At 40.5% G+C, this 22,950-nt stretch overlaps 1 protein-coding gene and 1 pseudogene across 3 annotated transcripts; one reads left to right on the top strand and one right to left on the bottom strand.

Annotated features, from left to right (window-relative positions):
* The first annotated feature begins 12,246 nt into the window (after nucleotides 1-12,246).
* On the top strand, nucleotides 12,247-19,912 carry LOC121765253 (zinc finger protein BRUTUS-like At1g74770). 3 transcript variants are annotated; one of them, XM_042161328.1, is made up of 13 exons: nucleotides 12,247-12,625; nucleotides 13,168-13,386; nucleotides 14,813-15,007; nucleotides 15,075-15,421; nucleotides 15,492-15,720; nucleotides 16,087-17,019; nucleotides 17,194-17,657; nucleotides 17,752-17,967; nucleotides 18,050-18,187; nucleotides 18,396-18,630; nucleotides 18,727-18,786; nucleotides 19,425-19,493; nucleotides 19,578-19,912. In XM_042161328.1, the coding sequence occupies exons 1-13, from the start codon at nucleotides 12,386-12,388 to the stop codon at nucleotides 19,677-19,679; spliced, it is 3,447 nt and encodes a 1,148-aa protein (XP_042017262.1). In that variant the 5' UTR covers nucleotides 12,247-12,385; the 3' UTR covers nucleotides 19,680-19,912. The 3 variants fall into 3 exon arrangements, with proteins under 3 accessions (XP_042017262.1, XP_042017261.1, XP_042017263.1); XM_042161327.1 differs by having other exon boundaries at nucleotides 16,087-17,657; XM_042161329.1 differs by having other exon boundaries at nucleotides 12,490-12,625; nucleotides 13,117-13,386; nucleotides 16,087-17,657.
* Nucleotides 19,913-20,700: 788 nt separating this feature from the next.
* Nucleotides 20,701-21,628, bottom strand: LOC121765021 (annotated as a pseudogene).
* Between the last annotated feature and the right edge of the window lie 1,322 nt (nucleotides 21,629-22,950).

Here is a 22,950-nt window from a genome sequence, read left to right on the forward strand (position 1 = left end):
GGTTATTTTGCCTTATTTATACACCAACATTTTTTCTTTTCATAATTCATGCAACGATGCATATTTTTGTGAGCAAATTTTAAAAAAAAATCATCATGTCTTTTGTTATATCATCATTAAATTTAAACTACAATTCTTATAATCTATACTTCTCAACATATCTCTACTCATTTATCAATTTAACTTCAACAATTTAATATATTTTCCAATTTTGAAATTATCATTCACTTTATAACTGTAAATAACAATTTTTTCTTAAATTTTAAAATAAATTTAAAGAAATTACAAATTCTTCGTTGCACATTCATGGCCCAATGCATTCATTCAACATCACTGTCTCCCATCAATGTTTATCCTTGGCTTGTTCCATGGTTTTTGGGATTTTCTCTTTTTTCGTGTATAATATTGCTTCAAAAGCACGAGTCATCTAGATAAGATTTTTCTTGGCTATATTTACAATGGAGTATCTTAACCATTTCCACGTTTTTGAGGTCTTATGTTTCGGTGGAACACCTTGAATGGTACGAACTTGTAAAACGCACTGCCATGTATTCCTACGTTTTGTCCTTCCATGTTAGTCTATCGCTAGAGCATCATTATTGTGAAACTCAATACAATCATCAAGTTCAAGTTCACGTTCGTGACTTCTTATTTTGGATATATATTGGGGTCTTGGGGAGAAGGAGTTCATCATTCTCCAAATATTATACCATATCCAAAAACAAACTCATTGATAGTGTATAATTGGGTCTTGTGAGTCTTTAAGAGCATCTCCAATAGAAATAGTCCAACTATAGTCTAGCCACGAACTCCTCTTGTCATATCAGCAGCATTAAAAACTCCTCCTGCCACATCATCAGGACAAGCAATAGGTCAGTCATAGCCTAGCCACAATAAACAAAATTATAAAAACAAATAATTAACAATCACACAAAATACAGAATTAAATTTACGACACAGATACGGGAAAACTCAATAATAATATTGAAATTTAAAAAAGTACATTAATTAAAAAAAAGTACATTAATTTTAAAAAATTACATTAATCTAAAAGAAAACTCCTCCGCCACACACGTGCCCCCGCCTCCGCCTCACTCCTCGCCGACGTTATCGCCGCTATCCGGGACCCCCAAATCTGCGGCATCTAAGCCCCCCACCTGTGTCGCGGCGAGATTCAAATCGGCCCGCATACTCACGAGCATTGCGTGAAGAAAACTCTTCTCCTCGGGGTCAGTTGTCGCCCTCCATTCAGCTAAGATCTTGTACATCTGAGCTCGCGTTTGTTGACGCGCGAAGAAGAGGAGCTCGGCTGTCGACCCGCCAACAGGGGGACATGCCGACTGGACCTCCTGGGAGGCCTGACGAGCCCGTAGCGCCCGCCTTTGACCAACCGGGCGAGTGCAGCGAGCAAACGCGGGAGGTGACGGGAACTCCTATACATCCTCGGGGAGGTCGTGGGAATCGCCGTTGCTGCCGCCGCTGTAATCACCGGTATAGTTCAGGCGCTGCTTCTTCGGCCAGCCAGCATCGATACCTGCCCGAAACTTCTCGGAGTCCATCAGCACCTCATAGCAGTTCCAGTAGGTGAACTCCTTATAAAGCTCGGGCACGGGGAAGGCTTTCTCCACTATCCTCCTACAGCCGTCCTCAGTTTGGCCATTGGTCTGCATGCGGAGGGCGTTGGTGTACAAGCCCGAAAATTGGGAGACCTCAGCCCTGATTCGGTCCCACCCCTTCCGGCACTCCTCCCCGCTGCGTGGCCTCCCCTCCGGGCAAAATGTCTTGTAGGCTGCTGCTATTTTAGCCCACAAGGTGACGATCCTCTGATTGCTCGAGGCGAGGGGGTCATCGCAAACACTCACCCACGCCTTGGACAGCGCGACTTTCTCCGCGTTCGTCCACTTCCTCCGTGCAGGGCTGTCGTCATCAGCCGGCTGCGACGACTCGCCGACCACCCTCTTGCCCTTCCCCTTCTTCTTCTTTGGCGCGCCCTGACCCCGCCCTAATAAAAGATTTGGAGTATCTTGTCATCTTGTCATCCAAGCTGGCTGCAGATGTTGAATTTCTAACTGAGTTTGAGAAGCGTTTTGATCTTCTGCGTACCATCTATCAAATCCATAGTGACGCAGAAGATGAAATCGCTTTTCGAGCTCTGGAATCAAAGGAAGCACTTCGAAACATAAGCCACCATCGACCATAAGTTGGAATTCAAATATTTCACAAAAACTTCCATAATCCTTGAGGAGATATCTGAATTGCATGATCAGCTCGGAAGCAATGAGACTAGAGCACGGCTGGACAAGTTGTTTCTGAAAATCCATCGTAATTGCCTGTCTATGTGTAAGGTACTGTGTGATCACATGTATCGTAAAGAAGTAGAGATTTTACCTTTGTTTAGAGAATGCTTCTCGGTTGACGAAGAAGAAAAGATCATAGGCCGTATGCTTGGAACTACGGGAGCAGAGATGCTGAAGAAAGTGATAACCTGGCTAATGGCACATCTAACTACTGTTGAGCAGTAGGCCATGGTCTCAATATGGCTCAAGGTTGCTAAAAACACGTATTTCGATGAATGGCTACGAGAATGGTGGGAAGGTATGGTGGAACATACTGTATCCACAGCGGAAGAGGGATTCAGACCTCCTTATGCCCCAATGGAAATTGTTTTGGCATATCACAATGGCGATATCCCAGGTCAAATTCCTCCTTATCGAGATCCTCTTGGAGAAATTTTTGGTTGCGAGCACTATAAGAAAAAATTGTAAGCTTCTTTCTCCATGTTGCAATAAGCTCTACACATGCATACGTTGCCCTGATGAACAAACAGACCATTCAGTGGACAGGTTAGTCTAGCATAAACCAGGGTACTGTTTGAATGATTTCTTTCGCTGACTGACATGCAAAGTCATTTTACTATTTCTTGCTGCAGAAAAGCTGTAACGGAAATGATGTGCATGAAATGTATGGTGATTCAACCAATTGGGCAGAAATGTATGAGCCAATTTTGCAATGGCTTCTCCATGGGAAGTTACTATTGCAAGATTTGAAAATTGTTTGATGATGAACGGTTTGTCATGGTTTGCCTTCATTATTATGGTTGTTTATTTATTTTTAAGCATATTATATTAATTGGGCAAACTAGTCTTTTCTTACAGTGTAGTCTAAACAATGGACATTTTTATCACAAAAGATCTATTTTTTCACACCGTTAATAAAATCAGATTTACAAACATGGATGGGACCATACTATCTATTGTGAAAAGTTGGGTCATACCAATATTTTTTACACTAGTATGGTGTAACATCAAATTGGATCCATATTGTATTAAATGCTTGCTTATAAGGCTGGAAGATAAATATTTTGAATCGATATAAATAATATTGAGCATAAAATATTAATTAATGGTATTTGAGTGACTAATTTTTTTTATATAAAATTGTGTCTTGGATAGAAGCACAGCTACTGACGTCGGCGACGATCTTCTTTATTATGTCATATCCCATAAATTTTATGTTTGTCACTGGGTTCCAAGTAGTATAGGAGTAATATTTTTTGAATCCCTTAGCCCGACCACATGTATCTGCTCTATCAACTCGCAATGCTTCAGGAAACAAATTAATATTGTTCAACTTGAAAAAAAAATCATTATTAATATGTTGATAAATGTTTCTCTCTAAGAACGATTATTTTTTAAATCAGTGTAAATATACGAGTGTTTTCTTACTTGTAGCCAAAAACTAACACCTCCAACAAAATGAACAAAACATTTCAGCTATTTATATATTAAAAAAAATCAATTTATCGTGGTTTTAAAAAACTTCTTAGCGTCAAAACCGATGGAATTTTGAATAGTACACATATATATCAATGAGTTGACTATGACGTAAAATATGGAAAGCTTTGTGTTAAACCATATGATAAGTCAAATTTTGTTATTTGGATAAAAAAATTGAACACTATAAAAAAATCCTGACCCAATTTATTGCCATACCCATTTCTTAATAAAATAACTCACATGTGCTCATTCATTTACCCTCACAATCCCCATTTCTTATGCATCTCATATCAAACATATGCAACTTTAAAAACTCCAGAATCATGCTGCTCTTGAATTTTTTTTTATATCCAAATTTCAAAAGTTTCACAAGCATATTCGCATCTAGTAAAAAACAACCTCAGTATAATCACGTATATATATGACTCATGCAAAGTAGACAAATTATATGAGGTAATGAAAACATTTGATGATAGTGATAAGTTGAAACCAAAACAACAACATTATGATAAGAGTGATCATAATCATGTATCAGTGTGTATCTTGTTGATGAGGTTGAGGTGGTGGAGCTCCTACCCCGCCCATTGAATTCCACTAACAATCCTTTCCAAAGATTGAAGGAATCCGGTTATTGTGAGGGAGAAACATCGGTAAGTAGACAACCATGCCAGTAGGAAATAGAGCCAGTACACACGTTGTGGGAGGATCAAAGCCAAGAAGAAAGAGATGAATACCAACAAATTAAAATTGTGGAAACGCACTTGCAGAATACGAGGTTGAGATAATCGAATAGAGAAAAAGGACAAGAGGAGCAACACAACACAACACAACACAAACTATCGAAAACCTAGGCCATGTGTTGAAGATACCAAAGGCATCCCAAATCTCATCATCTACCAATGATTTAAGAATGTTGATTACCAACATCAAACCAAACTTTATTTCCCACGAATAAATATTTTTTGTTTACTTCTTTCTATATGGATAATGCATGGGGTTTTTATGGAAAATTGGACAGCTTTGGTATTCAATTTATCAGACTTTTTGTTGCTAAGGGCATCAGTAACCCCGTCCCCATTTCCGGCCCCAAGTCCCCTCCACGTCATCATTCCTCTACAGTTGCGGCCCAGGCCACAACTGCTGTAACCCTGCAGGCCGCAACTCGGGCCGCAACTAATAAATGACACTATTCACAACTCCAACCTATTTAACTCGAAAACGCAATTCGTTGAACAATTGAAACCGGGAAAATGCATTGTTCATTCGAAATTAACATTACATTACTAGACGAAGCAAATTTAAAATACAAGAAACCCGGGCCACGACTACTACTTCTTCATTTGGGCGCGAAGGTAGCCGATCATCTCACGGTGCAACTCGAGCTCCTCGTCCGACATCTTCGATGTATCCCTCGCTGTCAACTCCGTCAGCTGGCTCATCCGCCATGTAATATTCATCTCCGACAAAGTGTCGGACATCTTATCCAGAGACGGATTGGTCGGCGGTGGCACCATAGCGGAGTTGCTCGCAGCTGCCTTCCCCTTTGCTTTCCTCTTGGCCGCCTTTGTTCCTGTCGGGCGGCTCTGAATGCTAGGAGATGAGTAGAAGACATCGTCGTCCGTCACGTTGAGGTCGATCGCCGGACCTCCTTCGCTCGAAGAGTAGTTTCCGGAGGCGGAAACTTTGGTTCTCTTCGCCGCCCCAGTTGCCGCCGGCTCAGCACCGCTGGTGTACTTCGGGCTCTTCTAGACGAGCTTCCAAACTTCGAAGTACTTGAAGGTCTTCTTCCCGTCAGTGAAGAACGCTTCCTTTGTCTTCTCGACGAGGTCCGCCTCGCTGTGCCCGCTCGGCCACATACGGACTACGTTGGCCCACTTTCCGTTCCACTTGCTCATATCCGCCTGGACCCGGCCCCAATGCTTGCGCAGCTTCACGTAGCTACGCTCGCTCGACCCTTCCGGACGGCCAGCGTTATATTTCTGCGCAATCCGCTCCCAAAAAGCCTTGCCGGTCTGCTGGTTGCCGCTGATAGGATCCTCGGAGACGTCGATGTAGTTCCTCGCAAGCCACATTGTCTCGGGCGGAGTGTACTTCTTCGGCCCATCCTCCTCCCCGACCTTCTCCTTTCCCCGCTCTTGAGCGGGCTCCATCTCACTGACCTCGAACTCGTCGGTGTTGACCGGCGATGTAATGTCGCCGTTGCTACCGACTTCCGGACTAGGCTGTGTCTGCGATGGTTGCGATGACGATATGTACCAATTGTTCAAGTTAACGAACTCCTCCATCTCACGTTGATCGCTGTTGAACCAATCCATTGGCGCCGAAACAAAGGGTAGAATAGAGTATTGAAATGGAACGCGAGATTGAAATGGATGGAACGCAAGCTCGTATTTATAGACATCGAATTTAAAAAAAATACAAAATTGGATTTGCGTCCCGGCCCGAAGACCGTGTAATGCTGTGCCGGGACGCGGGACTTGCGGCCCGTCACCGTGCAACCCCGTCCCGGGCCGGGACGCGGGACGCTCCCCAGGTCGGTCACGCGTCACCGGGACGGGCCTGAGCCGTGCCGCCCTTCCGTGTAATGCATGGGACGGGCCGGGACTCGCGAGATGCGGCCCGGCCCCTTGCGTTACGCATGCTCTAAAGTCCTCATGACAATACATACAGAAATTATGGGCTAATTTAATGTGTTGAGGGAGACTATAAGAGATAACGGTTGGTCCGCACCTTTTTACCTTTTCAAATTTAAGGAAAATTTGGACAGCAACATGAAGGAAACAAACATACATTTTCCTACTCACAAAGTTAGGATTTTGACATTGGAAGACTCAAACTAATATTGATAATTATAGTATATTTGTGGTTGCTGATTTTTTAAAATATAATATTAATTTCCAGAAGATATAAAACGACGCCCACTCGGGGGTGAGGGGCGTCACGTCCAGCCCACAGCGCTCCACGTGGGTTGGACGAGCAGCACTCTCTGTGGCGGATCAACCCGTGCAATGGCGTTCCGATGGATGGGACGAAACAGTTCGCCCCATCTGTAGCATTGGTGATGCTGTAAGTCACCGCTCCAGTGGGAACTCAGTATCCCTGTCAATTTGTTGCACCATTAATTATGACTATGGGAGGTTTACTAGGGCCATTTTGATTTAGTTATTGCAAAATAATGGAAGCCCAACTACCCAATTAATTACTGATTCAATGTGCTGGAGAAGTCAGCAAAATATAAAGAGATTCCAATAATAAATATTCTGCCATGTTCACTTATAGCAATTTGATTACTATGTATATTTGTGCAGCACTTTTGTTCAATATCTATGTTATCTTCTAAATATTATCGCGTATAGCTACTTTATTTCTACTCTTTCTTTAGATTTTTTTATTCGACTATTTATTTCACTGTGGTGAATATAATTATATTTATGAACACGATGGTTAATCATTTTTTTGAACCCGGTTGTTAATCAATAATAATAAATGTTGCTAGTGAGAGAGAAATATTTTACAAAATAGATAGTGAGAATTTTCTTCAACAGTTTCAAAACAGGATCCAATCGAAAATAATAAATTAAATTAAATTTTAATATAGGGACATTATCAGATTAATAAGTAAAATTCTGTCAAAAATTAAAGCAATCAATCATTGGATCTTGTGATGTAACCGTTAGACTAATGTCACGTGTCATCTAATAATGTAGATTATTAGTCTAATAATATAACTTAACCAAAAATATACTACTACTATTTTTGTAAAATAACGTGGCATTTTTGTCTAATAATGTAACATCTTAGTCTAATAATGTAGCTTATCACAACCATCCAATCTAAGGATCCAAGAGCTGAGATTTGCTTTGACTTGTGACAGAATTTCACTTAGGCCATCCACAATAGGAATAGCCCAGCCATAGCCTAGCCACAAACTCCTCCTGCTACATCATCAACACTAAAAATCCTCTTGCCACATCATCAACACTAAAAATCCTCCTGCCACATCATCAAAACAAGCAAATAGCCCTGCCATAGCCTAGCCACAACACTAATAACAATTATATAAAATTAAAATAATTAACAATCACACAATATACGGAATTTAATTTACGAGACATATACGGGAAACATTAATAATACTATTAAAATTTTAAAAAGTACAATAATTTAAAAAAATTACAATAATTAAAAAAAGTACAATAATTCACTCATCGCCTTCGTCGTCGTCTCCTCCGTCGTTGTCGCCACCCTGGCCTCCGCCTCCGTCGCCACCATCGTCGCCGCCGCCTCTACTCCCGCCGGTCTCCCTCCGTGCCGCCTCCAACTCGTCCTGCATGCTCATGAGAAGAGTTTGAAGCAAACTCTTCTCCACGGGGTCCACCGCCGCCCGCCATTCGGCCATCGTCTTGACCATCTGATTGCGTGTTTGTTGACGCGCGAAGAATTTGAGATCCGCTGTGGATTGGCCAAGGGGAGATGCCGACTGGACCTCCTGTGAACCCCCGACTGCCCCCCTCGCCTCCCGTTGAGCCCGCTTGTGCCCAACCGGGCGAGTTCGGCGAGGGAACGAACGAGGGGTCGGGACCTCCTGGGCCGTCTCGGGGAGGTCATGGGAACCACAGCTGCTGCCGCTGTAATCACCGGTATAGTTCAGTCGTTGCTTCTTCGGCCAGCCAGCGTCGACACCTACTCGGAACTTCTCGGAGTCGTTCAGCACAACATAGCAGTTCCAGTAGGTGAAATCCTTATACAACCCTTTCTGAGGGAAGGCTTTCTCCGCTATCCTCCTGCAGTCTTCCTCCGTTTGGCCACTGCTCTGCATACGGAGGGCGTTGGCATACAACCCCGAAAATCGGGAGACGGCAGCCCTGATTCGGTCCCACCCCTTCCGGTAATCCTCACCGGTGCGTGGCCTCCCCTTCGGGCAAAATGTCTGGTAGGCTGCTGCTATCTTGCCCCACAAGTTGACGATCCTCTGGTTGTTCGAAACGAGAGGATCGTCGCAAACACTCACCCACGCCTTGGACAGCGCGACGTTCTCCGCATCTGTCCACCTCCTCCGTACCGAGCAGTCATCCTCACCCGGCTGCGACGACTCGCCGACCTTCTTCCCCTTGCCTTTCTTCTTTGGGGTGCCACGACCCTGCACTGCTCCCACCATTTGAATGGGCGTATTCGGAACTCCGAGAATATCAAACCCCAACTCCTCTAAGGAAAAAGCATCAAATTGCGTGAACTGCGCATCCGTTGGGGTCGATGTGTGCGAAGAAGCAGTCGAAAAATCAAAACTGGGTCGATAAACGTCCCCCTCCCCCGGCGTCCCCTGCGTCGCCGGTACCCCCCCGTCGGGTGTTGTATCGCCGTCCCCCCTCCCCCTGTCGGGGACTGCATCGCCGTTCCCCCTCCCCCCGCGGCATCATCTGCATCCCGGGCACCCCCCGGCATCATCTGCATCCCGGGCACCCACCCCGGCATCATCTGTATATCGGGTTGCATCCCCGGTACCCCCTGCCACGCCGGTATACTCCCCCTAGCTGCCATCCCGGGCATATTCCCCCCGGCTGCCATCCCGGGCATCATGCCCTGCCACGGGTACATGTTGTAGTACCCTGGCATCGGACCCCATCCACCTCCCACGGGTACCGGGGGAGTTTGAGACCCGCTCGTCACTGGAATACCTTAGTTGGTGTTCTCCATTTCTCGGTGTTGATCTTGTGCAGAAAGTAAGATAGAGAGAGTACTCGTTAAAACAAGTGGTGCGAATGAAAATGACGTGCAAACCGCGTATATATAGTGTTTCGAAAAAAAAATCCGCTCGGCGGTGCGCTAGGCGATCCGGCCGCTGCAATAGCGCCGAGCGGATCGCCCAGCGCACCGCCTAGCGCCGAGAAACCGCCGAGCGCTCGACAGTTTTTAATTCCGAAATCTGCTGGGCGGTTGCAATGGACCGCCTAGCGCCGGCGCTCGGCTAGGCGGTGCGCTAGGCGCCATTGCGAATGGCCTTATTGACCATAGTGCGCCTCCTTTAATATATTGTTTTAAAATTTCAACATCTATTTATCTAATTTCTGCTTTCGCAACTGACTAAACATGAAATTAACATGTTATAATATACTCCTTCTGTTCCTTGTTAATGGAGACAATTTCTTTTCGACACGGAGTTTAAGAATAGTGTGTTAAATGAATGGTGGAAAAAGTAAGAGAAAATAAAGTAAGAGAGATGAAGAGAGAATAAAGTAAAAGTGAGAATTACTTTTTGCCAAAAATATAAATGACTCAATTAACTTGAAACTTCCCAAAATAAAAAAATGACTCTATTAACATGGAATGGAATGAGTAACATCTTAATCAAGTAAATAACTTGTTATTAGGGATGTATTTAGATTCATAAGTTAAATAGTGTTCAAAATGAAAACATTTTTAGTCCATTGGATCTTGTGATCTAACAGTTAGATTAATGTCACGTGTCATCTAATAATGTAGCTTGACTAATAATGTACTATTTTAGTAAAACAATGTAGCATTTTAGTCTAATAATGTAGATCGGCTAATAATGTAGCATCTTAGTCTAATAATATAGCTTATCCCAACCATCCAATCTAAAGATCTAATAACGGTAATTTATTTGATACTTAACACTAAAGAGGCAGTAGAACCATAATAGACCCCTTGTTATTATATACTTCCTATGTTATAATAACACATCATGTCAGTTATTTTATCATACAACTATAGAGCCTTGCACATCTGCGTCTCATTTCAAATAACAAAATTTGAAGAAATGTCTTATGTTTAATTAATCTTTCTAAAGTTTTCACTAAGAGCATTCACATTGGAGGATTTTGAGTGAGTCGCGACGCACATAGGGGCGTGGCAGGCATCCCCCTCTGTTATGTGAGGACGGTGATGGCAGGCAGTGGCGAATCCAGGATTACCGATCTGGGGGTGCGATAAATAGTTATAACGATTTAAAGTTTCAAATTCGACCGATGCTTTAATCATTTGATATCTTTTTTTTTAATAATAAACTTCATTATATATAAAAATGAGAATTTTTATAGTATTATATGAATGATTTAATTGGAGTTTAGCAATATATATTATTTTTATGAAGAAATCATATTTTGAATTATCTAAGCAAAATTTAGTCGTTTTTCAAAATAGAAAAACTAAAAATTTGAATGCATTAGAAAGAGTAAAATATTCAAAAATGCATTAAAATAAATAAATTGTTTTGCAAAGAATCAAGAAATAATAAAAATAAAATAAATGCATGATAAGAGAATCAAACAATGTTTATAAGAGAAAATTTAATAAATGAATTGGAAGTTTTAGAATGTACAATAACAAAAAAGATAAACAAAATTAAATGCATTCAAAAAATTAAAATACTTAACAAGACAAAAAATAGAAAACTTAATTAATTAGCAAAAACATCATACTCCCTCCGTCCACGAAAAATATGACTATTCCATTTTTATCTCTCGTTTTGAAAAAATGATAATAAATAGTTAAAGTAAATAGAAAGAAAGAGAATGATATAGTGAAGTTGTCGTCCATGGGATTCAAATCCTAGCCTACCGGATGGCAAGGTAATATGTTTACCACTGCACCACTACTAGCACTTTGGTTTAGGGGTACACTCGTACCCCTTTGTTCTCACTTAAATCAGCCACTGGTGGCAGGATGTGGCGACAGGCCTGGTGAGGGGCACGCTCGTGCAACTAGTTTTTTTTAGAAGAGGAAGAATAAAGTGAATTGTGTTTCCGTTAATTCTTTTAATCCATAAATAATATTTTCTTAATTAATTCTTGCATTTCTTAATTGTTGAAAAATAATTTTCCTAATTAATGATTTTCTTAATTAACGTTTCTTCAATTAATAAAAATCGGTGGAATTTTTTTGTGAAACAATTTTGTGTTATATAGCCAATGTGAATGCCCTAACGAGCATTACATTAAATTTTGTCAACTAGGAAAATCAACTTGTCTCTACAAAAGACGACACTTGGGGGAAGACGTCAAAATCATCTGGCTTAACTAATGCCATCACATTATATTAGGCACATGGATGCATCATTGCAATTAAATTAATAACGCGAATTTAGGATTCAAATTATTTAATTTTAGATGGCATATTTAAAATAGCGTACAAGCCCTAGCAATGCCCAAAGGGACGAAAGGTCAAATACGAAAGCGAAGCGTGTAAGCGTGAAGACGGCACGTGCCAATCGTGTGCCATACACACACACGTGTCACTGGAAATTGCGTGATCCTGCACAGCGGCGGCGTGAACTGCACCTGCTGATTTGTTATTTAATCCGCTGCGAGAGTGTGGAATGGAAGCTACTCGCCTGCACCTTTTCGACATACACGTGGCAGGGGCAGATTGGCCCCACCAACCCGCCAAAAGTTGTTAGTTAAAACGTCGTGGTCAATCGAATTTTTAAAAACTAAGCGATTTAAATAATACTCTTACAATGTGTCATCAAGGTTGAATCTTGGTGATGAAAGCCATTAAATTGCAGCTGAATCAGCCGGGCACAACTCCCCCTTTTGGTCAATTGATGAAAGGTGGTGGTCTCGGCGGCGGCGGCGGCGTATTGTCGTTAAATGGGCGGCGAGGAGGAATGGCCGGAGCCTTCGGTTGCCGGAATTAGATTAGTTGACGCGCCAATTCTTTTCTTTGTCGTCACTCACAAGGCTTTCCGCGCGGAGCTCGATGCCGTCCGCCGTGTGGCGGCGGAGGCCCCCGAGGGCGGCGCTGTCAGCGGCGAAGTCATCGTTGAGCTTAGCCGGAGGCTCGAGTTTTTGAAGCTTGTGTATGATTACCACAGTGTTGCCGAAGACGAGGTTTGACTCATTTTCTAACTGATTTTGATTTTACTAAATATTAGTAACATTAATGCTTTTGAATCGAGTTAGGAAATTTTCAGTTGTTGGATATTCTCGATTTCTAAGGTTAGCAATATTTAGTATTTTGACTAAATTGTGAAGAAGAAGAAGAAGAAGAGTGAGAAATTTTATGTGTATAAAACTTGAAGATTTGCATGTAATGAATCAAACTGAGACGATTTTGTTGTGGAAACTTGGCTGCATATAACTTGTATGACACATTGACACAAACGAAAGAACTATTAGGAAAACTTAGTGACGGATTGTGATAGCAGCATCGTCTAACTTGGGCTAGACGATCCTCTGTTTTACGTTGGAGGTTTGCCTCTATGTAGATCAAGGTAGCCCCGAATTCGTATACTCATTAGTACATTTTCTTGTTATTTCCCTTTTTGGTTAAATACCTTGAGAAACTTCAGCTTTGATATTATTTCTGCTGATTTTTGCAGATTCACCGTGTGTCAATGACTCAAAATTGCAAATCTAATTCTTAAAAACAGGTTATCTTTCTGGCGTTAGATTCTCAAGTAAAGAATGTAGTACGGACATATTCCCTTGAACATAGCTCTATTGATGATGGCTTCAGTTGCATATTCAACTACTTGGATCTCTTGATGAACAAAGAAGACGATGTATCTCAGATGTTTCAAGATCTTATTTCTTCGATTGGTACTGTGCAGACCATGATTTGTCATCACATGCATAAAGAAGAGGAGCAGGTACCTATCTATTGGCGATTGAAACTAAAATAATAGTAGTATATTACAACTATCCCACGTCGGTGTTCACATAGACTTGAAACCAGTGTATAATTCTAATGGACCACTCCTCCTAGCACTAATTGATTTTAGAATAGAACCAATGGATTTCTATCATGGTATCAGAACGGGTCGCAGATTGTGAGTCAAATTTAATTGATAAGTGGCCCATTTCTAATATGGTATCAGAGCAGACCCAAGTCGATGATGGATTTTAACTGATCAGTGGCCCATTTCTAATATGGTATCAGAGCAAACCCAAGTCGATGATGAATTTTATCTCTCTATCTCTTCTCTTGCCTATCCATGTGATGGAAGTCCGATTTGTCATTCCGGCCCACATGTGAGGGGGCGTGTTAAAACTCTTAAATCTTATCCCACACTCTTGCCTATCCATGTGATGGAAGTTCGATTTGTCATTCCGGCCCACACGGGGCGTGTTAAAACTCTTAAATTTTATCCCACATCGACTTGGTGATGATCCTAGCTCATCTATATAAGTGGATAACCCTCCCCCTTGTCATGATCCTAGCTCATCTATATTAGTGTGGATAACCCCCCCCCTTGTCATTCCGGCCCACACGTGGGGGGCGTGTTAAAACTCTTAAATCTTGTTCCACATCGACTTGATCGGACCTTTTAAGAGGTGAGTGGCTCATTTCTAATATGGTATCAGAGCGGACCCAAGTCGATGACGGATTTTCTTTATCTCTTATCTACCTCACGAGTGGAAGTCCGATGTTAATTCCGGCCCACATCGATGTTGGTTCTTATCTCTTGAATTGCCTACCCATGTGATGGAAGACCGATGTTCTTTCCGATCCACACGTGCGGGAGCGTGTTAAATCTCTAATCTATATAAGCGTGGATAACCCTCCCCCTTATACGGCCTTTTAAGGGGTGAGTGACACATTTCTAATGGGTCCAACTGATCAGAAAAAAATTGGACAAGTCATCCAATCGATCAGAAAAAAGTTCAACCCTTCCAAGGTTCACCTTGAAGGATTTGAAGGATTTGAGGGAGAGTGTTGACAATTGAAACTAAAATAATATATTACAACTATCCCACATCGATGTTCACATAGACTTGAAACCACTATATAATTCTAATGGGCCACTCCTCTTATCACCATGGAACCCATGGATTTCTATCACTATCAATTATTCAACTTTTATAAAGACATATTTATTCTAGTAGTCTTCTAGTAGCTTATTTGTTATTCAAATGACTTTACGTTAATTTTCTTTAATGAAAGTGATAAAGTCTTGAGCATTAGAGAACTGCTACTGCTGAAGGCCTAAAACAAAGAATTGAATTTATAATGTTGAATGAGTTGGTAAATCTGAGTATTCATTGTTTATTTGCCTATAACTGATCTGGATTCAGGTTTTTCCTTTGCTGATTGAGAAATGCTCGGCCGAAGAGCAGTCTCACCTCGTCTGGCAGTATATGTGCAGTGTTCCCACTATACTACTGGAGGAAATTTTACCATGGACTACTTTTTATCTTAGTTCAGATGAAAAACTAGATGTCCTACATTGCATAAAGCTTATTGTGCCTAATGAAAGACTACTTCAGGAGGTATATCCCAATCTAAAATTATCAAGCAATGTCGGTAAGTATCTGAAATTTATAATGAACTCCACAGGTAATCATTTCCTGGATTCAGCAGGAGAGTTCTTCGTCGGGTGCCAACAGCATATATGGAAAGAGGCATCAACTTCTAACTAGACTATCCAATAGGGACATACAAAAGCTATATCCACTTCAGATTTCCTCTGACCAAGAACAGCAATTCAAGAAAGCATGTTCGGTCAGTAAGAGTTATGTGGAGGAACCCGTCAAAGGTATTCATATTTGGCATGCTGCTCTGAGAAGAGATCTCAATCAAATTCTTGAAGAATTGTTCCATATAATAAGCTCAAACTGTTCCTCAAGTGTGCCTTCAGTTTTTGTCCAGCTCAAATTCATTGCAGATATCTTGATCTTCTATAGGTAATCATGATTGTTAACTTTAAAATTTTCGCTTCAAGTCTCCAACTTAATTTTAAATTGTTTGATGCAGCAATTCTTTGGACAAAATATTCTGTAATTTGTCAAATCTTGAGGCCGAGAATAGCAAATCTTCGTGCAATCCACTTATAGATGAATGCCAGATTAAAGTTCTCCGAAGGTTGCTGCTCTATGAATCTCAAGGTCCGACACAACTAGAAAACTCTGTGGAGATGCTTTATCAGGAACTGAAATCCCTTGTAAGAGGGCTGGGAAAAAACTTGTTGCTTCTTGAAACTGAGGTACAATTTACAGTATGTTAATTCTCAGTTCATTATTTTTAATGATTTCATAAATCTAGTCAAAACATCATGAATAACATTCTAGCAAATGCTGATAAGATTAATTTTTTGTGTAGCACCTCGAAAGTTTTTGTAGGGAATTGTGTGAATGTAAAAGTGAAGTAAAGCACAGATATTCATAAACAAGATAAGTCTATTTAAACAGTCAAAAAGTGTGACAGCAACCAGACTGCTACAGATTTAGTCCATTGACTAGAATACAAATCAACTCTTTTAATGGCTTCTTTTGGTGGTTTTCTTTTAAGTGTCTTCCTGTTTGGAAGTGAGTTTTGTTGCTTCAGTAACTTTATCTTCAGTTTTTTCCAGGTTTTCCCATCCATTACCACAAGTTGCACCATTGAAATGCAAATGTGGTTGCTCCAGGCATGCCTTTATATGATGCCACTCGGGCTGCTAAGGTGCACTGTTACTTGGTTCTCGTCTCATTTAACTGAGAACCAGTCAAAATCTATTATAAAGAGCGTAGAGCTTGGATGTCCAGCAATAAGTAAAACCTTTACTTCTCTACTATGTGAATGGGTCCGCATTGGTTATTCAGGTAAATTCTCAGCTGAAAAATTTAGGGAAAATCTGGAAGAAATGTTCAATGGCAGAAGCTTCTACTTGGCTGAGCAAAATAGACAGAAAACTGTATTCTCTGATTGGATGTTCAACACAAATTCAACAACAAAGATAAAGATGTGTGCTGACTTCCCGTCTTCTCCTGCCTCTGAGGATACAGGAGAGCATGACACATTTAATCCAAGTGAGATGAACATCCGCATATTCTTTTCTCAGAAGTTCAAAAGAATGCCACAACTTCACAGAACTCTTGTGGAAGCTGACCATGCTACTTCCTCGACTCTCAAATCTAGGCCCATGGATGCTGTTTTTTATTTCCATAGAGGTCTAATAAAAGATCTGGAGTACCTTGTCAGCTTATCAGCTAAGCTGGCTGCAGATGTCGGATTTCTCACTGAGTTTAAGAAGCGCCTCAAGCTTTTGCGTACCATCTATCAAATTCATAGTGACTCGGAAGATGGCATTGCTTTTCCGGCTCTGGAGTCAAAGGGAGCACTTCGAAACATAAGCCACTCCTACAGCATCGACCATAAGTTGGAATTCAAATATTTCACAAAAACTTCCATAATCCTGGAGGAGGTGTCTGAATTGCATGATCAGCTCGGAAGCAATGAGACTAGAGCGCGGCTGGACAAGTTGTTTCTGGAAATCCATCATACATGCCTGTCTATGTGTAAGGTACTATGTGATCACATGTATCGTGAAGAAGTTGAGATTTTTCCTTTGTTTAGTGAAAGCTTCTCCATTGATGAAGAAGAAAAGATCATAGGCCATATGCTAGGGAGGACGAGAGCAGAGATGCTGAAGACAGTAATAACCTGGCTAATGGCTCATCTAACTTCTGTTGAACAGCATGCCATGATGTCTATATGGCTCAAGGTTGCTAGAAACACGAAGTTCGATGAATGGCTACGAGAATGGTGGGAGGGTATGACGGAACATACTGTATCCACAGTAGAAGAGGGATCCAGACCTCCCGATGACCCCCTGGAAGTTGTCTCGATGTATCTGCTGAAAGATGGTGCTCAAATGAAAATAAATCATAACAGAGAGACCAGCGGGGGGAAGGATGAATTCCAGTCTCAAGATCTAAGCCTATATCAAGATGAGACTGACAAAAAGAAACTCAATGAAACGGACGCGATATGCCATGATGTAGCAGAGGTAACTAGTACAGAATGTCACAAATTGAGCCACAAGGAGCACCCTCTAAGCATGAATCAGGAGGAGCTGGATGCAGCGCTAAGAAGGGTATCTCAGGACCCTAATCTGGATTCTCAAAAGAAAACATATTTAATGCAGAATTTGCAAGTGAGGTAATGACAAAAAAAACAAACCCTATAGTTTTAGTCGCTCAGATGATTAACTTTGCTGTTATGTACTGGGGATCTCTTGTTTTTCTAATTTCAGCCAATGGACTATAATGCAAAAGATGCACAGCCAGGATTCTGTGGGGAATCATGAGGGAGATATCCCAGGTCAAAGTCCTTCTTATCGAGATCCTCTTGGAGCAATTTTTGGTTGCAAGCACTATAAGAGAAACTGTAAGCTTCTCGCTCCATGTTGCGATAAGCTCTACACGTGCATACGTTGCCATGATGACCTAACAGACCATTCAGTGGACAGGTTAGACTAGCATAAACCACGTTGCTGCTCGAATTGTTTCTTTCTCTGACGTGGAAACTCATTTTACTATTTCTTGCTGCAGGAAAGCTATAATGAAAATGATGTGCATGAAATGTATGGTAATTCAGCCAATTGGGCAGAAATGTATGAGCCAATCTTGCAATGGCTTCTCCATGGGAAGATACTATTGCAGGATTTGCAAATTGTTTGATGATGGACGGTTAGTAGATTATGCGTATCCAATTATGAGCTTCTGAGCTTCATAGTCCTCTCCCTTGTCTTAATAAAGTTCTAAGTCCACGATCACTGTTCTCATTAAAGATCATTGGGCTTTAAGTTACATAGTTAACAAAGATGCTCTGATTTCAGAATGAAATGCAATTTCTAGGCATATCTTACTGAGTAATGCTAATAGATATTTTGGACAGGCAAATATACCATTGCCCTTTCTGCAACTTGTGCCGGGTTGGGAGGGGACTGGGTGTTGATTATTTCCACTGTATGAAATGCAATGCTTGTATGGGGAAGGGTCTCGTTGTACATATATGTAGAGAGAAGTGCCTGGAGGATAACTGTCCGATTTGCCACGAGTACATCTTTACATCAAACTCTCCAGTCAAGGCACTTCAATGTGGTCATTTGATGCATTCATCGTGTTTTAAGGTATCCCCATCCTCTAGAATTTATCATGTATTAGGACTCTGTGATTTTTTTTCCTTGCAAATTGACCTCTTATTCCTTTTTTTTCCCTGCTGTTAGGACTACACTTGCTCTCACTATACTTGCCCTATCTGTAGCAAGTCACTTGGTGACATGCAGGTTAGTTTATACTTCATATTCCTTTCTTTTTATTGTTCCAGTCGTTCCCGTGATTCTGTGAAAGTACATATTAATGTGGAGTATATATTTGTAGTTGCAAATGCACAGTTAATAGAGTTTCTGCTCTAGCTATATCACTCCCCTAATTATAAGTAACAATATGTTAGAGAAAAGAAGCAAATAGAAATTTATATTGAACTCTTTGGAAGCGAAATGCAAAATACAATAACTATAAAGATAACTCCTTCTAAAGAAGGCCCTCTTCCCTTATCGGAAAGCCTCGGCAAAGCCGTACAATACTCCCTCCTTCTAACCTTAGGACACTATATATAATGGAACAATAATTAAGACGCAACAAATGATAATTAAGACTAATAAACTAGACAATAACTGACAACAACCACTCTGCCATCCACTTATTCTGTAACTGCCATCCACTAATTCTAAGGCTTCACAATATGCAGACTTTACTTTTTTGAATCTTCCGGATAAAAAAACCTTTTTCCAAACTAATCAGAAAGGCACCTGCGATTCTCAAGCAAAATTAAGACGAGTGCCTTGTTTCACTGTTCTTGTTGTTTGAACCTATGCAAAAAATTTAGTGGTGTCCAAAGAATCTTTATCAATCTCCTGTACAGGTGTACTTCCGGATGTTAGACGCTCTGTTATCAGAACACCAAATCCCAGAAGATTCTGGTCGGACTCAGGTGTGCTAATTTATTATTCTTAAATTTGAAATAAAGATTTGCAAGTAAAAATGATTAAAACATGTCTGCCCAACGAATATGCAGCTTATATTATGCAATGACTGTGAACAAAGAGGAACGACCTCATTTCATTGGCTTCACCACAAGTGCTCATATTGTGGTTCATACAACACGAGGATTATCTGAATTGAAAACCCGGAAAGTTTGTGTGTACACCGGACTAGATGTAGATATATTTCCTTTACTATTTATGCAACTGGTAAGAAGCAATTGCAATTTTCAGAAGGTGAAGTTATTTTAAGCTACTCCATCACCATGTTCCCTCTAGTAGAGAGGTTTTGGTAAAACAACTGATTGTAGGTTTCTGTACTTAAGCTCAATCATTGAATAAATGATGATTTCCAGATGCATTACTCTGATATTTTTCAGAAAGTAGAATATCATGAGTCAAGGACATTATCTGTTGATATTTTTACTTTTCTGGCAAATATTTCTCTGAAGCCTCGAAGGATACTGTGAGACTCATGGCCAGGTCAAATAGTTGGATGTGTATATTTTATGATATAATCACATTAAAGCACATTAATGTATCTCAGAATTCGAGGTTATAGTGTAATGACTCTGATGAGGCTAGTTTTCCAAAATTGTACACAAGTTGTCTAATTTCTGTTAGCTATAAGATCTCATATTTGTATGATGAAATTTTTTTCAAATCTCATCTTATAGTACACTTTGACCGATTTTGTCGATCTGTCTGTCAAAATTATCCAAGACAGATGAAGTATTGAAGTTACCTTGCACTTTTCTCTCTCTCTTTCATTAAGGTCGCCCGTTGCACCAATTATAACGGGCTGACATGATTTCTAACATATTTTGTTGAAATACAAATCACTGGGATTTTTACAGTCTTTTACTGTATTACAGTTTTTCATCTTGTAATCAGACTGAAAAGGGTAATTCATGAGGCAGGCTAATGAGGACGTACGAGGTTACGACTCAAATCCAATTGAGATGAGAAATTATTTTTCTTGAGGAAAACTGCTACTACTTCTTCATTGCATATGAAAATGTACAATTAAGAGAATAGAGAAAACAGTAAAATGTACTACTGATGCTTACTTTATGAAAGTTGTGTTTGATTGAGAAAATAAATATGGCTTCCAATCGGCCAAGCCTCTTTCCTTGAATATCCACCATTTTGATGTTATTAGTTGAAGCTTGTAAGGCTAAAGCATGCTGCAGCATTCTTCAGTTCATTCTCTGCCATGTGCTCGACAAACTGTGTGCAATCTCTAACCGATGAATCCAAACTGCATGTTAGGTTGAAGCTTCAGTATTAGTGATAGAATATGACCAAAAAACTAGTATCAAGCTTCAGAGAATATACTGTTGAAGGTAATGAGATATCTGAATAATATGCGTTTGTCTAGGGAATAAGGTACCTGGATTCGTATACTTCCTTGGGGCCAACGTAAGATTGCCTGTCATCAATATTATCAAAAAATGAATACATCTCATTGTAGTCTTGTGGGACAGTAGGCATAATTTGTGAAGTAGTCATTTGTGATTGCATCACAATCGAATCGATATTGTTGTGGTAGTCGTTGTTATTGCTATGGCTACACGTCTTCTGCACTGACAACGAATCAACATTGACATTGTTGGAACCAGAAGAGTCTTGTGTTGCCACAAGGTTATTATACTCTGATTGGCCGTCTTGCTGGACAAGCGTGTTCCCAGTCCTAACTGCAATTGTGAGAGGTAATCGTCTCCGGGCGACGTGTCTTGTTGTTGTTGTTGCTGTCGATAGTAAAATAATTGCTGCAGGACTGCATGGAGTTCCTCCTCAGCTAGCTGAACCTGAGAAGCGAGATTCTGAACTTCGACCAAGCATCCGTAGACGGGGTTCCTCTCACGCATTGCAGCGTGGAATTTGATGGACTTGATGGCCATGAGTCTCTGATCAGGGTGGAGCTCCTTGAGCAGTTTCTGTATGTGTTTGACGCCGAACAGCCTGTGGACACCTGAGGTTGATCGGCCGGGAAGAAGGGTGCAAGGAGGCATTGGGGGGTGCACCTTCGCCTCTGGAACTTGCACGCTGCGCAAGCCTGCCCACTGCCACTTCTCAGGGTCATCGGTCCTCAGAATCGAAGCATGATTCAAGGAATGGCTATTGTATTCTGTTCTCACAGAGAGAGAGGTAGGTGGAAAGAGGAGAAGAAGAAGAAAAGGAGCAATGGCAGAGTGATGATGTGCAAGTGTATTGTGTGTTGGGAGTTTGGTGAAAGACTGAGTAAAATTTGTAGGCAAAAATGAAGGAAGTTTTTGTTTGAAATGTAGAGACAAGTGGAGGTTTATTAGGAGAATATGGATTTCCTAAAATTAAGGAGTCATGCTATTTCTAGTGGCTACGCCCGGTTTTGTTGGTTAAGTGAAAGTCAAGTGTTGTTTTAGTATATTTTGAATTTCGATCTTATGATGTTACAAAATCAAAATGTGTGTACATAATCATTTTCAAATCGTCTTATTATTGGCTATTAAATTCAAAATTCAATAACCGCTATTAGGAGTAGTTAATAACTTAATAGCCTTATAAACTCATTTGTTTACTTCTCAACCAGTTACCAATTTGAATTTTTGAATCGATTTCAGTTTTCATGCATCATCAGTCGGGGTTACTATGGTGACACCATAGATAGGGTAACATCATACGACAAATATAAGCCGTTAGATTGAGTGCATATCACAATCCGGGACGGATCTAGTATAGAATGAGAAGGGGCAAATGTCCCCACCTCAATTTTTCATAAGTATGTAAGTATTTATATTATATTACCTTAATTTATGTAAATTCATACTATTTGCCCCCTTACATTTAAGAAAATAATAATTTATTTGCCCCTCTCCTAAAAACACACCACCTTGTACCTTTACATGAGTAATATAATATATTTTGTTTTATTTTAATATTTATTTATTTATATATTAATATTTTTGCCCCTCATGTTATAATTTTTTGGCTCCGTCCCTGGTCGCAATCTACCTTATTCGAAATTGTAGGCGTGGGCATTTTTGTCATTTCTAAAAATTTTAAGTTGAATCAAATTTGGAATATCATTCAAATTTAGCGCGAATCTCTATCCCTAAAAAAATAGAGTAATATGTAAATTGCAAAATCGTCGTGGTAACATGAAACTATGCCAGGAACATGAAATCCTGATTTTGCCCCTTAGCATTTTAAAATAATTTAACTTAATTAAAATTAGTTGTCACATGGCAGCATGACAATCATCCAATTTCTAGATCCTACAACTGAAAATGGTGATATGATGTCATAATAAAAGGTGTTGTCATTTTAATACATTCACGTGTTATTAGAAGACGAAATATTTTGATTTAATATACAATAACATCCACTGAAATTTTACAAGGTAGGAGAAGTCTTGTATAAACTTAA

Source organism: Salvia splendens, chromosome 14, assembly GCF_004379255.2.
Source record: "Salvia splendens isolate huo1 chromosome 14, SspV2, whole genome shotgun sequence".
In the NCBI taxonomy this organism is placed as follows: Eukaryota; Viridiplantae; Streptophyta; class Magnoliopsida; order Lamiales; family Lamiaceae; genus Salvia; species Salvia splendens.